Here is a 17,797-nt window from a genome sequence, read left to right on the forward strand (position 1 = left end):
AACTACGAACTTAATTTATTTAATCATAAGATAACTTGTATTTATGTTTTCTGTAAGTCCACATGGTGATCACATAAATACATATAATATAATTAAATGGGCTTTACTCAAAATATTAATGCAATTAAGATACTTGAATAAAATACCTTATTTATTTTATTAATCAGAAAAAATCTTTATTATAATTAAATAAACACATATATTTTTAAAGAGCATATTTTCCTAACACTAATAATAATAGACACGCGACATACATGTTGGAGAAATTTTTAAATTCCCTTTTTTCCGTTATTCATCCAAAATTTACAATTTCAAAAAACTACAGAAAATAAGTTTTGCTCTCGCTCTTTATTACCTCATTCTTATTATTTGCTTCTCCCGCTCTCCAAACTTCATCTCTAATCTAGCTGCTGCCATTTTTTAAACCTACTGAAGAAGAAGAAGGTTTTTGTTGATGAAATTTTTGCAGTTTTTTTTATCCAAAGCCAAAATCATTGTTGTGACTGCAGTGAAGCAGAAGAAAATATTTCATGATGACGAAGAAGGTGATTTTTGAAGCATGAGTGACTGCCATTGTTTTTTTTTTAAATAATAATAAAAAATGGGGTTATTTAAACCAGTTTAGAACAAAAATGAATACATTTTTATCTTTGTTGTTTATCTTCAAACCTTGAATACATTTTTTTAATAAAAAAAAATGGGTTTATTTAAACCATTGTAGAAACAGAAATGGTGATTATGCAGTTTTGCTTGATAACAAACATGGGCAGACAAAGTTTGATAGTGGGTATGTTCACAATGGGTTACTGAATGCTGCAAGGAGGGTTATTGATGCGGAGTGTGAGTTTTGGAGGGGGTTGGTTGAGAGGAACCTGGATTATAATTTGACCATGGCTAGGCATTCACTTGGGGACAGGGTTGGTGGCTGTGTTGGTGTCGATTGTGGTTCAGACTCTGGACGAGTTGGGGAACATTGAGAAAAATAGAATCAGATGCTTTGCTTTGCACCTAATAGGTGTATGTCGCTGAATTTGGCTGTGAGAGATGCGGATGTCTTCAATTCTTTTGTGCTTCAAATAATTTAAAAATGGCAATAACCGGATTGAGATGAAAACTGGAGAGAAAAAAAAAAAATAGTTAGAATGAGATAACAGAGTGAAAGAGTAACATTTATTGTCTCTAATTTTTTGAAGTTCTATATTTCGGAGGAAAAATAAAAGGTGAGAATTTAAAATCTTTCAACATGTATTACCATATATCAAATTATTATTAGTCGTTAATTTCACATCAAAATGTGATGTGAAACCTTCAATATACAGTAGAATTTCTCTTCCTCATTTAGATTCATCACTTTATTATTCTTTTAACATATGAAGATGCTATGCACGTGCATAATAGTATTTTATTTATTCATTCCTTGATGAGAAGATAGAGAGTAAGAGGGAGAAATAAAATGCCTTCTTTTTTTTTTCTGTTTTTTGCACACATACTTGGAGCTAATCGCAGTAGAAATCAATACAGCACGAATTTGATATTAAAAGCGAGAGATCTATCTACTCATCCCACAAGTCTTCAGGTGTCTTGAATGGTCCATGAGGGATAATGAAATCATCTCTAGGCATCATTCTGCGCTGCGGGATTTGACGGATCTTGTCATGATCGTCATCAGTTAGTGCCCAGTCAAAGATCTCCAAGTTCTCTTTCAGTCTCTCCTTGTTGAAGCTCTTAACAGCCGCAGTTGCCCCCTGCTCAATTATCCATCGAAGACAAACCTGCCAACGTAAATACGGTTAGGGAAAATATCCTTGATATTAAACTTAGTACATAAAATTTGAACAATCTTCAATCTTTGACGTAGGTTTATGATTAAGTTACGCTCGTAAGTTTTAATATTAGAGCCCACGCTACCTTACCACCTGATGACGACCAGTAAATAAGATCGGCTTGTTATGTGATGGGATCTTTTAATGGGGATGTTAAAAGACCCTCAATTCTTGAGCTATCTTTTCAACTTGACTTTTGAATTAAGTTAGTACCATAAACTTCTATTACACGTGATGGAATAAGCTAACTTTTGGATGGAATTAGGCTCATAGATTTTCTACATGTGACCAAGATATACTACCTTTTGGATTGTGTTAGGCTCATAGACTGTTTAAAGAAAAGGAAAAAAAACTACGTAAAGGAACCTGGGCCACAGTTTTGCCATGAGCGGCGGCAATCTGCTTCAGTGCTTCATTGTTCATAACTTGATTCGTGCCCCAGCTGGACCCGACGGCTCCCAAAGGAGAGAATGCGGTAACAATAATACTTTTGGACTTGCAAAATTCTACGAGCTTTCTCTGTTGCCAGGCAGGGTTCATCTCCACCTAACAACAATAATCATCAACTCCTAATATGTCATCGTTATTATCCAATGCCTAATTCATAAATAAAAACAATAATTATAGTGATAAGTCTCACCTGATTGACAGAAGGAGGGATGGTAGCGAAGGCGAGTATGGTCTCAATCTTCTTAGGAGAGAAGTTGCTGACACCAATGGACTTAGTGAGGCCATGCCTCTGGCACTCTTCCATGGCTTCCCACACACCGTTGTAGTCCAGTGGTACAAGATCTTCTTCGGGTATATCGTTTCGTAATTTCTCACTCGGCTTAGCACTCATTGGCCAATGAATGAGGTACAGGTCAACATATTCAATCTGAAGCGTCCTGCACGTACACACGCGCGCACACATCAATAAGCTCAAGTAAGCTCAAATTCAATTAACAACAAAGAGGCTAATGAAGAGGAATCTTTTGTGCTTTTGCATGCAAGAATAGATAAGTGAAACAATGAAATGCATGTGTAGATGTGAGCGAGCTCAATTATCATTACTTAAGAGACTTCTTCAGAGCGCGTACAACGAGATCACGATGAGCGTCGCTGCACCAGAGCTTAGTAGTAATGAAGAGCTCTTCGCGAGATGCGACAAGCCCAAGTTTAAGTGCTTCAGCTATTGCTTCTCCCAGGGCCCTCTCTGTTCCGTACAGCGAAGCTGTGTCGAAGTGTCTGTAACCGAGCTTGATCGCTTCCAGTACTGCTGATTTCATGGCCCTTTCATCTATGTTGTCCACCGCCGAGCCCAGTCCGATCACCGGCATCTTCCGGTGACCGGAGGCGGAGCTGAGCTTTACTTCTGGGACGTTGATGGATACATGCATCGGTTCGGAATTCGCAGCCATGTTGATCCTGTTCGTTTGTTTTGCGGGTCAGTTTTTGATTCTAATAACTTGGGCCTTTGGTTCCGTTTATAAAGCATTGCAAATTCTTGTCTCGTGACGTGTGTGCATATGACAGCGCTTATGCTCATTGGAGGCAGAACAGGCTTCTTTATGACTAACGTGGCTTTGACACAAGCCACAAGTTCAAAGTTCTATCTTTTTTTCTTTAATCACAAATTCACAATGGAGAGAGAGAGTAAAAGGGTCCTACTTTTCTTAACCGTTTCCACAGGTTTGTCCGAGCATCTGTTACAACTCACACGTGAAACAGGGGCCCCTGATCCCTTCAATAATATTGAGCAATATTATTGAGAGAGTTGGACTATTGGCTGAAATAACACTTTTAATTGTAATTTTATTTGATGCGGGGTTTTGTAAGAATAATGTAGGGGTGCCAGTAGCTCCACTCTTATCGAGAGCATTAGTCTGTTATAAGCCCACTACAAGCCCAATGACTAAAATATCAAATCCTTAATTATCAAAGCCACGTCAGGAGTCTGTCAACGAAGAAAAAAAAAAAAGAGCAAAGCCTCGTCAGGAGCCGGGTCTCACTGTAATGTATGCCAGCCATTGATATACTCTGCCAGGCAGAGTATTGAATATGGGTAATTTTTAAAAACCTCCCCTGAAATTTAGACTTGTTACAAGTAAATGGCGAGAATTGATTTATTTATAAAAAATCCCCTACCGTCAGTTAACTTTTACCTTGACCGTTAGTTAACTGTACAAAGACAATATTACCCTTATACTCTAAATGTTATCATTCTTCACAACATTTCTCATCATCATCACACATAACACACGTACAAAAGCTAGATTTAATAATTTTTTTTTTCAAATGAAACCATCCAGCACTAGTACAATAGCAGCAGTATCAGTTCTGGCCACTCTATACAACCTCCGCACAACAGGCAAGAAATACATTCATTTTTTCCACTTTTACAATTGATAACCCAGCAAGCACCACCAAGCTACTTGTATTTGGCATGATTACATAAAGACAGTGGATTAATAATCTAGAAAAAAACAAAAAAACAAAAGTCTCAAACCTATAGTTAGCTTGGGCAAAAGATGATACACCATCTCAAAAGCCTTGCCTTTCCAAAAAGTGTTGTATCATCTAATCCCTCAAAAGAATTAGTTAGCGGGATTAGGTAAGTCTGCCTTCCTTTATCATTACACCATTAATTGATCTGCCATATGCTGGATGCTCTAATTGTTTCAGTTTCATTCTTGAGTGAGTTGTCCTAAATGATTAAAAGAACAAACATAAATAGTTAATATTAGTTATAAAAGTAGTTAAGTAATCAAATTAAAAGATGAAACCAAAATTTAAGGGAAACCAAGTTCACCATTGTCAAAGACAGTGGACTATGATGTAGCCACTTCAGTCACAGTTTGTTGGGGCCTTAGGCTTCCTTCTCCATTCTTCCTCTGAATCAGACAATGACAAAAAATTAGATATTTTATACTGCAATTATTTAAGAAATCATTAGTAAATAGCTTAAATTTGACTAACCTTTTTGCTTGATTGCTTTTCACTTTGGCAGGTCCTTTTATTGTGTCCCCAGTGGTTGCATCTGGAGCATCTTAGACTGCAGCTTCTCTTGAATGCAGCAGGTTCATCAACCTCCCTCTTTCTCTTGTTTTGTGGCCTCTTAGCAGATTTGGTTACAAGTGGTGGCTGTAGATTGTCAGTCAGCACCAATGGCCATTTAGTCTCATCTGGCACAGGCTTGAATTGGTGCTGGTAAGTGCCTAAAAAAGCAATCTTCTTTAAGTAATTGTGCACATAATCCTCAACTTTCAACCTTTTCGCATCAATAGAACATATCGCGTGTTTACAAGGTAGCCCCGAGATTTGCCACTCCCCACAATCGCACTTCTTATTACCAATGTCAACAACAAATGCTTTAGATGCATCTTCCAATACTTCAAATGTGTTTTCATGCCCAAAAATAACAGACAACCCTCTTGACTCCATCCTTGCCTCAACAATTTTTCTCCTCACCAATGGTGGCAGCTCCTCATTCCATCTTTTAGCAGCTTCATGCCTTGTATGAATCAACCTCATAATCTTCCTCCTTATTTCATCTAACATCCTCACAACAGGCATCGCTCTGTAGCCATTAATCCAATTATTGAAAGATTCGGTCATGTTATTAGTCACATGTGTGCATTTTGTGAATGGTGGGAATGTATGCTTGGCCCAATGCTAGATAGGTATCTCCATTAGCCATTTATGGCCGGCACTACTAATTGCTTTCAACTTCTCCATTTGCTCACTGAACTCAGTACAATTTGGGCTTCTACAAGCCCTCCAGAATGTCTTCTTCAATAATAAACCAGGAAACTTCGTTTTGAAGTTGGCATAGATATGCCTGCAGCAGTACCTCTTTAATGCAAGTGGGAAAACTTGTTCAAGTGCATTAAGAATCCCTTTCTGCCTGTCACTCATAAAACACAACCCTTCTCCTTGATTACACCCGATTTGCTCATATAATTTTTCCATAAAGTACACCCAAGAGTTAGTATTTTCATTTTCCACAATGCACATTGCAAGGGGGTATATCCTAAAATTAGCATCAATGCTGACAGCAGTTAATAATACTCCTTTGTAAGGACCTTTAAGGTGATAGCCATTGACTCCCACAAACTGTCTACATCCTTCGAAAAAACCTCGTCTACTACTATCAATGAACATGAAGAACCTCTTAAAAACCGGATTTGCAACACCACAAAGCCAATCCCTTTCTAAACAGACAGTAGATCCAGGATTGGTTTCCAATAGAGCATGCATATATCGAAAGAGTTTGCTGTAACTCTTCTTATGGTCCTGGCCCAGCAGCTCCATTGCCTTGTTTTTAGCTCTGTACAGCCTGTGCACACTACATTCAATCCCATATTTTTTAAACATATCAGCAGCAATCACCTTCACACTAATATCAGGAGTTGCTTTGAATACATGCAAGTACTGGGCTGCAATCCAAGCTGCACTTGCTTCACGGTTATCAACATCATCCCTTGCACATGTATGCTCAGGACAGTAGGTCTTCAACTGAAATGAGTTACTATTCCAGTTAGGACTTGCATGAATTCTCCAAGTACATCCTGGTTTTGCACACCTTGCAGTTACCCTTGCCTTCTCATTCTTAATCCTCTTAAGCCTAAAGCCATTTCTAATTGCAAAAACCCTTATCACTTTCCTAAACTCATACACATCTATGAATAACTGTCCAGGCCTAAGAATTATGTTCTCCCCATCACCAGTGAATTCGAATCCACCAGAGCTTGTTTCGTATCTTGCCCAAGCAGCCTCATCATTATCAGATTCTTCGCCACTTTCATCACCAGATTGGTAATCGTCAAGACCATGGTCGCTTTCATCATCACCTAACCCATCACTCTCATCATCACTAGGTTCCGGTACCGGTACTATATTACCAAGATACTTTGCTATATTTTCTGTATCATCAGTACTTGAAGGTGAAATCTCATTCTCCAGCACTGATATTGAATTTTCAGGATGCATATTTGAATTAAGAGCAGAAAATTTGGCCAAGATTTCTTCATCAGTAAAACTAGACCAATCCATGTCAGGTTCAAGGTTTAAGTTAACAGAAACTTGATTTGCACGACTTTTAGCCACATCTATGGAATTATCATTGCTATTGATTGGATGTTCAGATGATTTATAAGTTGGTTTTAGACTAATAGAAGTATTCACAATAAACCTAGCCCAACGATATTCTTTTTCCCTCAACTTTTAAAATGCATCTTGCATGTCATTATCATTAAACAGGTTATGGTACTCAGAAGACCAAGGGAGCATCACTTTGTACTCTCTTGTAGATGCATACCTGATAGATGTATCCCAACATATGTCAATGATGTCTGCCCACAACTTAGTTAGGGTGTACTTATCAGGTAGAACACTACTAATCTCAATTACTGAGCCATCAACTACAGCTTCAACATCAAAGAAAACACAACTGCAAGTGGTCATCAACATATGCATTAGAGGCAATGATAGCAGATAGGTTAAAATTTCATTGTTTGACAACAAAAACAGTGATAGGTAAAAATTCCAGATAGGTGGAAATATTTGGTATTCAAGTTATACATCATTGGAAAGAAATATTTGGTATTCAAATTCTTACATTAATCAAGTGAGCAGAATTTCTGTGCAGAAGGGGCATCTTTGGGAATTAAACTGTACTGCATGAGATCGAATTAATTTTCGAGCCATACATCATTGGAAAGATATTTCTGTTAGCTTTTCAATGAATTTTACTAATCTAAATTTGGAGCTATCTACAGTAAGTTATGATCAGTTAAGTGTAGACTGTTCAGTTTTAAATAGAATTTCTTACATTAATCAAGTGTCCGGTGTCAAATAGCTTGGCTCTTATTATTCCTTCCACTAATATTAAACCAAAAACCAATTCTCTTATGAGCTGTAACTCTAAGGCTTAACTATTGTAAGTCCACGACCATATGCAGCAAATGTTATATATAGATCAAACAAATTTTGTCTTGTTTTACTGCCATTACAGAGCCAAAATTTTCTAATTTCAATTCTGGTTTTACCTAAGCCATGTATATAAATCACAATATCTTTTTGAGTTATCTACAAATAAAAAGTAGATAAGAGTGTGCTTTCAAACAACTCACCTCTGATTTGCTTCGACATAGATGTTCGTGCTTGTGGGTCGCCGGCGAAACTCACTACGATACATCGTGGACTAGTGGTTCGTGCTTGTGGTTTATGCTGCTGCTCGTTGCCACTGTAAGCTGCTGCTCATCAATTCAGTAATCCTCTGTGATGATCAAAAATCGTCTTTGTATCTAGGGTTTTATATGATGATGGTGGTGGTTGTTTTTGCTTTCGTTTTTGTTTTTAGTTTTCAAGATTATTAAAAAAATGATAGCAAAGAGATGCATTGTTTGAAACGAAACCAAATTTCTTTTTGCAAGTTTGGTTTTTATTTGTGTCAGAACATCAGTAATTGAAATGACTAGTTATTGTTCTCGAGGCAACGAAAGTTGCAAAAGGTTTGTTTTATTGCGAAATGTCGACAATGCCCACAACTACCAAAACGGCAATTAAACGGAGTAAAAACGTAAGGAGTTGTTTACAAATAAATAGATTCTTACCATCTACTTGCAACAAGTACAAACTTCAAGGGAGGTTTTTAAAAATTACCCTATTGAATATTGATGCAGGACATGTTATTTTTAAGGGCGATTACTATTGAGCACCTATTTTTTATATTTTTTAAAAAAATATTTTTTTTTATTAATTTTTACCTAAAATTATAAAATATATTATTTTTTTATTGTCGTCTAAATTTTATAAGGGAAGTTAACAAAATGTTAATGAAATGATTATTTTACCTCCTTAATATAAAATTATTATTTCTCCTTAGTTAAGTGAAAAAAAAATTAGATTACTCCGGTTTTCTTTTGTAGTTTAGATATTAAATAATAAATTAAACAAAATAATCAAAATTACAATGAAACAAAATAACCGAAATTAATTTAACATTTTCTTCTCATTAAATTACATAAAAATCTAATTTATTATTTTCTTCACATGACAGCGCATCACTATTATACCAAGAAAAAACGATATCCCCAAGCCCCATTTGCAACTGCTCTCAATCAGCCTCCTCAAACTCCAGCAACGTGCCACTGCAACTACTGTTATCCACCACAAACATTTCTAGAGCAATATTCATTAAAACTTCAACAAGTAACACCATTTTCCCCAGCTTCAGCATTCCCACAACATCTCCCTTTCATTTCTCCACTATTTGCCCCAACCTCTCACCAATCTCCTTCACTTTCACTGCCATTAGTAGCTCGATGTCAATCGACTACCATGCCACCAGCAGCTCGAGCCTCAAAGATCGACCGTCCGCCACAGATTTTTCTTAGATCCAGCCGCAGCCTGCTGCAACTTCTTCAATTTTTTGGGTATTTGCTGAAGGGTGAAAGAAAGGTTGAAGATCTTGTGCTTGGAATAAACAGCGGCCATTTTTGTTGATTGTGGTGCTCTGCACCACTTTTGCCTTTTATTTCTCTTTCAACCGCGTTTAAATGATATTGGTTTTTGCTGTGCAGATAAAATGACGATTTTATCCTCATAATGTTAGCAAAGTTATAACAACGTACAAACGGAACTGCGGAGGTGCAAGAAAATATAATTTCAAGTGAAATCAGAAAAAAAAATGTGTATTTTTAAAAAATTTAAAAAAATTAGTGGTCGGTAAATAATTATCTTATTTTTAGTATTAAATTTAATTAGGTATTAAGACGAGGGACTTACATTCAGTGCTGTGAGTATTTTTATTCTTTTTTTAAAATACATAATTAATAATTATTAGATAAGAATATAAGACTAAAGGAAATATAAGACTAAAGAGTTATTTGTTTTTTTAACTTCATAATTTAATTGACTTATTTCAATCAGGTAAGTCATTAAGTCTATTTGTTTTTTTTAATTTAATGAAAATTTCAGCTATTAAGTCATTAAGTTACTAAATTATTTTTTTTAATTTTTTGCTTAATCTAAAAGTTTGAATAATATTATTAAAAGATATTCTCTAAAATATTCTTATCTAATTAATTAATTTTTATTCTTACCTAAACAAAATTTAATAATTAGTATTATTACACAGCTCTATAACTTACGATAATATAATGATAGACTATTATTATTTTATCTTTTTTATTTTTTTAAATTATCATTATTTATCTTCATAATTTTTATAAATATTTTTCATATAAAAGCATCATAAAGTACAATAAACTTAATTAATATATACTAATTCAAAATATTAAAGGATTTTATTTAATTAAACATGATTTATATTATGATAATATATTATCTTATTTATAATCTTTAGAGTGTTTATTATTTGTTTCACATTTATAATTTGTAAGGATCCCTTACAAATATAAAAATATTAGTTTTTAAATTTTTTAAGTTGGAAAAAACAACTTCATATTTTTAGCAATTCAGATAAAAAGAACAAATATATCATTCGAATTCAGACATTAACTCTATTAAGAATTCAGACTAATTCATGTTTATTTAGATTTTAGGTAAAAAAGACAAATGTTACCTAAATAAATTTCAGTAACATATTATTATTATACATGAACATGTAGTAAGAAATTATGAAAAATTAAGGAAAAAAAAAACTCAATTCTAGATCTCAATCCGATTTGTAATCTAACCGCGGATCTATTGCTCTGCTAAATGAAAAAGCATCAATGGTTGGCCCTCTGACCTACACAAGTTTTGCTCGGTTATAATAGAAAAAAACCTGAAATATTTACAATAGGGTGAAATTTGGCTTTCGCAAGGTATCTACTATGTTCACTCATCCAAGACTTTTTCTTTTTTTTTTTTCCTTCTTCTTCTTTAATTATTTCTTGTAAAGTGAATGTGTGTCAAAATCAAAAACCTATTATTTCTTATTAACGAACGGCAAAAAGCAAAACATGACTAGATTAGCATGCATGACGCCTGTTTTGAGGTTTTATTAGATAGAACAAAGATGAAAAGAAATTTTACCATTTGTGAACATGAGAAGAGAAACGAGATTCATTAATTACCATCTTTACCAAACGCGTCATTCAGTTTCTCATTTCTTTAACATACATAATTCTTTGGTTTAGAAACAGAAGTTAGCTTATTAATTGAGCATAACTTCATAACACTGATATTCCTTTAAACATCATAAATAAAAATTAAAACACTAGTCATATCTCGAGTGTCCCACCTTATAAATATAGAGACAGCAAAATGAACTTAAATCAAAGTGATTTATTATTATTAATTTTTTTTTATGCCATTGCTATTGTCAATGGATCATTCTTGTCTTTCACGTTCCTTTGCCTTTATTGTTCTTCTTGTCACTTCATTGCGTATAAGCTGCAGAGCTGATACAACTAGCTTCAATGACAACTACCATGTTACATGGGGACATGATCATGCCTTGCTTCTGAACCAAGATAGGGAAATTCAGCTTACCTTGGACCAAAAATCTGGTTGATATATATGTTTCATTGCTCTCTATAATTGACCATGAAAATTGAGGTCTAATAACTTTTTATGTACTTCAATTCAGGAGCTGGGTTCGAGTCGAAGATGAGGTACGGGTCCGGGTTATTTCATATCAGAATGAAGATACCAGACAAGAATTCTACAGGAGTTCTTACGAGCTTCTATGTGAGATATTTTTGGTTTGTATGTGTGTATGCGAATGTGACAGGAATGCACAGAATATTTGATTAATTTACTTTCGTTTTGCAGTTAGCTTCGCGTTCGAGCCATCATGATGAGATTGATTTAGAGTTCTTGGGAAACAATGGGCCACCTTATAAATTGCACACCAATTTGTACATAAATGGTCAAGGTGGCAGAGAGCAACAAATTCTTCTTTGGTTTGATCCCACAAAGGATTTCCATTCCTACAAAATTCTTTGGAATGAACATCAAATTGTGTAAGCATTTCTTCTTTAACAGGCAGCTTTATTACATAACTACAATTAATTATGCTTCGACTGACATAACATTAAATTTGCAGGTTCTTTGTGGACAATGTTCCAATTAGAGTGTATAGAAACAACATCAGGAAAAAAGTAAGCTTCCCATCACAGCCAATGCATATTTTTGCAAGTATATGGCATGCTGAAGGATGGGCATCTGATGGGAGGAAAACTGACTGGCATCAAGCACCATTCCATGCACACTACCAAGACTTTCACGTCGATGGATGTGTGTTACAAGATCACAATATTCGAGAATGTCATTCCCCGAAATTTTGGTGGAACGCTGAGAAGTACCGGAAGTTAAACCCAGATCAAGAAAGAGAATACAGAAATGTCAGGAAGAAGCATTTGGTGTATGACTACTGCTCTTCCAAGTCGAGCTCACACTACTCAGAATGCCACAAGTAACTAGATTGCTATTGATTATGGAAGATGATTTATTATATTTTACAGAGATTTTAGTGAATAAGATTTCTTACCTGCTATTAGTGAAGATTATCAGATTATCATATTATTCACTGCTTCAATTTTCTCTCATCATATTCGTACACAAATATATAATCAAGAATATTTAGAGGGAAAAAAGAAAAACAGATGATTCACAAATCCAGAACTGCACATTAGATATAATTAGGCAAGTCACTGCAGCTACAGTTTTTGCTGCATGAAATCAAGTTAAAAAGTCCCAACGAGTTCCGATTAAAGTCATCACATTTAGAACTGGTTTTCCTAAACATTACAGACAAGTGTTCTCATAAATCAGATGCAAGCAAAATTCCATGTAGCATCGGCAGGGGTTCCAATGCCTTTCTACTGCATCACACAGCAGCATAACATCTGCATATTAGTTGTTTTTGTTTAACTGCAAAATAGAGGAAGGGAAGTTCATAATGAGTGGGGATAAACAATTATAACATGAAATAACATTGAATGACAAGAACATACACATTCTCTTTCATTTCACAGACAGATTTACCAGCAATTTTGCTCACAATATGCACGCTTACGCAGCACATATTGCATGAATAAGTATGTGCAAGTGCAGGGCCATCGAGGTGTTCGGAGTATGAATCGTCACTTCCTGTTTATGACACCCGTGGATTTGGGAAAAAACTTGTTCCACTTCAGTACATACTAATAATATTTAGGCATTTTATCATAGGTCTTAAGGTTACAATCCCGATCCAATTTGAAAGTTCCCTAGGACGAGAATTAATTAATAAAACCTTCCTATGCTTTGAACCTTATTCAATAGGCACAAAAAAGGAATAACACAGATGCTTGACCATGGCTGAAATTCAGGAAGTATACAACAGCATAAATCCACAGGAGCAATGAAAACTGGGAAACTGCATATATAAGTATACATACAGAAAAGACAGATGTCTTGTGATTAAAAACCCCAGCATATTATTTCTTCCATGTAAAAAGGAAGAGAACACCTCATTGTTCCAGAAGTTGGAGAAGACACAACAAACATGTGACACTTTAATGACAAGTATGCCACATGCAGCAAGAATTTATGAATTGACTACAACTGTATATTAAATGAACAATTGTATGCTTCTTCCTTAAGTTCATTGTATAAATTCCAAACTCGAAATTGAGTTAAAAGGAAGTCTCGCTTAACCCAACTTGAGGCTATAAGGTGAAAAAATTGCATGCTGTTCCCCTATACAATAAACCTTACGTCTCAAAAGTTGGAAAGAAGATAAATAGTCTGGATCAGTAATAAGTCAATATTCAACTCATGTAATTCAAGATCAAATTACTCATACCACACTTCATTGAAACTATGCTGGAAAAGAAATTCACAGACTATAATCACAACAAGAGTGCTGGCTTAAGAAGAGATTTTAAATGCAAGACTGAAAAATCCCATTTCAAAATAAAATTTTATTCACTAAGAATGCAAACAATATTAAATTCTTTTATACATTCAACAGTGTATCAAGACAATCTCAAGAAAGACAATACCATTCCAGAGAATCCCACATTCAAGCAACTAAACTGCCTCTTTCTAGCAGAAGGAGCTGAATCGAACATTAAATAACTCGGGCTTGCCTCAGTCACATCAAATCAGTGTTTGAGCTCAGGTCAAATTCAAGTCAAGCCAAAACTACACAATCTATATTTAGTAGTAAACAGCTCCTTCTACCAACTGAATACACCTCAACGGTAGTGAAATGTCAATCTATTGCTTATTCCCATAAATTCAGACCACTTTAAAGGCATGAAGTTATTATTGCCCGCTTAATTAGCAATGTTGTGAAAGTCTAAACCATCTACATGATATCAAAGGAAAATTATTCTTTGAAACATGAGGAAGATAATTGAGTGCCAGGGGAGAAAGAAGAATTCATTTCGAAGGAAACTCTGTTTCCAAGCAGATGATACCGTACTTTGTAAGGCTTATCAAAAGCAGATATTGTACTTTGTTAGGGAACGAAGCCATCCGAGCGGGCTAAAGTGCTCATGCATGACATGGTCTTTTAAAATCACTGCTCAGGTTTAGCTTGAATTCTACTACAGCCAGGAACCAAGTTCAGTTTTGAAATAGCTTCATGTGGCTGGGAGACAGTTTAAGGTCAAAAATTTTAGGATGCTCAACACAAGTATACGATGACATGTGTCAATTTTTTGTTGGTTTGTAACTAGAAAAATTACAGTTTCTAATTGTTCGAAATCAAAAAGCTAACTGAAGCAATATATCAGATATACCAAAGGAAAGGCAAAAAGTAAAAGGGATATAATTATCTGTTACCATTTTGTTGATGCCTACACCACACTGACAAATGACTGAATGTTACAACCGGCATTGGATCACTAAACGAAGAAAATTAGGAAACTAACTAGACTATTTATCAGCTACAATTTATCAGAGAGGAATTACAGTGATGGTCAAAATCATAAACGTGTTTTGTGGATTCTGCTGACCTGAGGTTGGTTAATCAATAATGTTAATGAAAACTCCCCCATCCAAAGGGGCTCTCACAGCATAACCACTAACAGAACTTCAACAAGCTTATCTGTTTCATTGTATAGAAACTCGTCAAGCTGTTTACCAAACCCCAATTCTCTTTACACTCTCCGATCCATCCCCTAAGATAAGAATTCCCGTTTCCATATAACAACAAAATAACTACATTTCTTTATGCAGGAATGGCTACTCATTTTAAAGGAAGAACACAAAGGGGATACAAAGGATTTCAGCCATACCAACAACAAAACATAGCCGATACAAATAGGCAAGCACTGCTTACTTCCTGACTTCACTACCAAGTCATGCCAACATTTCAAAATATCCTAGAACCCAAATCTGGAATGACCACAAAAGTCCAAAAATAACAGAAAATTCAAATTAAACAGAAAAGTCAAGCACCTTTTAAAAAAAGTCACAACTTTAAACTACACAAAAAATCCAAAACAACTGTAAAACAAACAAACAAACAAAAGCACACGTACCCTAGCCTTGACCATCAAGATTGGCAGGTCCCCCGCTCCCACCACTGCCATAAGAGCCGTCGTCCCCAGTCCCCGCGGGCGTCTGCCAAACGGACTGCCAAGCCTGACTAGGCGGCTGCACGTAAACACCAGTAGGATCGACAGCCGGCCGGCCAATCATCATCCCACCGGGGCCAGCAGTCCCAGTGGGCTGCCCCATTGGAGGATAATAATACGGAACCCCACTGGCAGTGGCCCCCACCATGCCGCCCAAGCCGGCAGCCTCGTCCTTAATCTCATCCCTAGGCACAATATCGACCAAGAAGTCGAAGATGTCGGTCCTGGTGATGGCGGCCGCGATGTCGTTCTTCTGTAGAGTCCTGCGCTTGTTCTCCTCGGCGTGGAGCCACGAGCGGATCGTGAGCTCGAGGATGAACAACTCGCAGGCCTTGGCGAACAGAATCGGGGCCTCGGCGGAGATCATGCGAACGTCCTCGTCGGCCTTCATGATTTTCTTGATGCGGGCGAGCGGCAGCTGGTGGTTCTTGAAGTCGTTCGCTTGTTCGATTTCTTGCCGCTGGTAGGACCAGAACATTTGGAGCTGCTGCTGCTGCTGTTGGATTAGGTGATGAAACGGCGCCGTTGCGGTGGCAGCAGCAGCAGCGGAGGGAGGCTGGGGTGGGTATGAGGAGGATTGGCCTTGCTGGTTGTTCTCCATTGGATTTTGATCCTTTTTTTTTCTTTTTTGATTAATATGAATTATGATTGGGAATTGATGATGATTGATGATTGCTGATTGTGGATTGGCTTGTTTAGATTGTTCCACTGTTTTGATGAAGGGGGATGAGTGAATTGTGGACAGATGTGGGTTTGTGTTTGATCAGATGTGGGAGCATACGTTCGCTGTTTAAGGGTTTGAATTTAGATGGATGGTCGAGATTTTATATGGGAGAATTTTTATGGGGATAAGGTACGGCCGAGACGATGCTTGAGTTTCTGTGCTCTCTCAGTCTCTCTCTCTTTTATTTATTTAAGGATCTGGACCTTGGATAAAAAATTTTAAAAAAAAATTGAATTTCATATAATTTTGTTTTTTATCAGATGTTTTCTATTGTCTGTCCATAAGTTTTTGAATTTTGAATTGAATCAATTTGATAATAATTTTGAAAGTTTCGATAACATTTTTCAAGTAATTGTTTTTCTTTTATTTATTTTTATTTGATAAACAACAATGATGTTGTGATTCTTGTGAAACTGGAAGGCTGAAAGTTCTAATTAAGATCAATCTTTTATACATTTTTATGAATTTTGATATTTTTTTAAATATACTCAAATTTTTAATTCTAAAAACGTATCTATTGATAACTAAAACTTGGGAGGGTGAATCCAAAATCATCTAAAAACATTTCCAATTTTATTTATTTATTTTTATTTTTTAACAATTAAAAATTTATTTAAGATGCACTTGAAGGCACTTATACATATGAGAAAACGAAAGAAAAATAGAAATTTATTCAAAAATAAGGTTACGTTTGGCACGTATAATTGGATTGGACTAATTATTAGGATTAGACTGGATTAAATTGAATTGGATTAAACTATATTATATTATATATTATACTATATTTGGTACAATATCGGATTGGACAATTTTAAATCATATTTAAATACAAAAAAATATTTATGAATATTTAAGAGTAATAATTAAATTTAATTTAAATATAATTAACAAGAGCATTAAATATGTAGTAAATTAGTTGTCGGCCAGTCATAATTATAGTAAACAAATATAAATTAATAAAACTATTTAATTATTTAATTAATTTTTATAAGATAGTTTAGATATATTTTATTTTATCAAAAAGTTAGCAAATAATGTATATATAAAATCGATTATTTACTTGTATTATTAATTTCCATGATTATTTTTAATATTACATTGGTGATTATGAAATTTAATACAATCAATATTGTAACAAATTATTAAATAGTTAATTTTATTGGAGTAAAAGTACCAATTTAATTAGACTATAAAAACAAAATAAAAAATAAATTCAAGTAAATCATGAATAAAATAATTAATTAAGTAATTAAATGTTAGGTTACAAATAAAAAATAGCGTTCTTTATGAACGAAATACGAATAAATTTTTTTCTCTTATTCTAATCCCATTTATAAATTGGGATTGTTTATCCCATGATTTGAGGACTAAATTTAAATTTAGTCCTCCCTAATCCAATCCAAGCAAAGTAGCCAAACATGGGGTAAAATATTTAATTCTAAAGTTAATGTAATCTCATACTTAATCCTAACTCCCAAACATGCACTAAGGGTGTGTTCGGTTGAAGGATTAAAAGTGGGGATTTGACTCTTTTTTAAGATTTTATCCTTATCTCATGCTTGGTGTTGTCAAGGACTCAAGGGTATTGGGATTTAGTTATCCTAGGCCCACAAGCTAATCTCAATTTTGTAAAGGAAATTATCTCAAGAAGGGTCATGGGATTAGTTAATATTGGATTATATTGA

The 17,797-nt window shown here is 35.1% G+C and overlaps 3 protein-coding genes across 3 annotated transcripts; 1 reads left to right on the forward strand and 2 right to left on the reverse strand.

Annotated features, from left to right (window-relative positions):
• Nucleotides 1-1,388: 1,388 nt before the first annotated feature.
• On the reverse strand, nucleotides 1,389-3,279 carry LOC102616758 (non-functional NADPH-dependent codeinone reductase 2-like). Its single transcript, XM_006493144.4, has 4 exons — nucleotides 2,877-3,279; nucleotides 2,464-2,710; nucleotides 2,190-2,369; nucleotides 1,389-1,772 (listed from the first exon to the last, which is right to left on the reverse strand). Exons 1-4 carry the CDS (start codon nucleotides 3,221-3,223, stop codon nucleotides 1,554-1,556), a joined length of 993 nt encoding a protein of 330 aa, XP_006493207.1. The 5' UTR covers nucleotides 3,224-3,279; the 3' UTR covers nucleotides 1,389-1,553.
• A 7,038-nt stretch (nucleotides 3,280-10,317) lies between these two features.
• LOC102631028 (putative xyloglucan endotransglucosylase/hydrolase protein 1) lies at nucleotides 10,318-12,364 on the forward strand. The gene is made up of 4 exons (XM_006493194.4): nucleotides 10,318-11,323; nucleotides 11,404-11,504; nucleotides 11,589-11,779; nucleotides 11,863-12,364. Exons 1-4 carry the CDS (start codon nucleotides 11,122-11,124, stop codon nucleotides 12,233-12,235), a joined length of 867 nt encoding a protein of 288 aa, XP_006493257.2. The 5' UTR covers nucleotides 10,318-11,121; the 3' UTR covers nucleotides 12,236-12,364.
• A 61-nt stretch (nucleotides 12,365-12,425) lies between these two features.
• Nucleotides 12,426-16,228, reverse strand: LOC102617055 (nuclear transcription factor Y subunit C-1). Its single transcript, XM_006493145.4, has 2 exons — nucleotides 15,293-16,228; nucleotides 12,426-12,689 (listed from the first exon to the last, which is right to left on the reverse strand). Exon 1 carries the CDS (start codon nucleotides 15,987-15,989, stop codon nucleotides 15,294-15,296), a length of 696 nt encoding a protein of 231 aa, XP_006493208.1. The 5' UTR covers nucleotides 15,990-16,228; the 3' UTR covers nucleotides 12,426-12,689; nucleotide 15,293.
• Between the last annotated feature and the right edge of the window lie 1,569 nt (nucleotides 16,229-17,797).

Source organism: Citrus sinensis, chromosome 4 (genome assembly GCF_022201045.2).
Source record: "Citrus sinensis cultivar Valencia sweet orange chromosome 4, DVS_A1.0, whole genome shotgun sequence".
Lineage (NCBI taxonomy): Eukaryota > Viridiplantae > Streptophyta > Magnoliopsida > Sapindales > Rutaceae > Citrus > Citrus sinensis.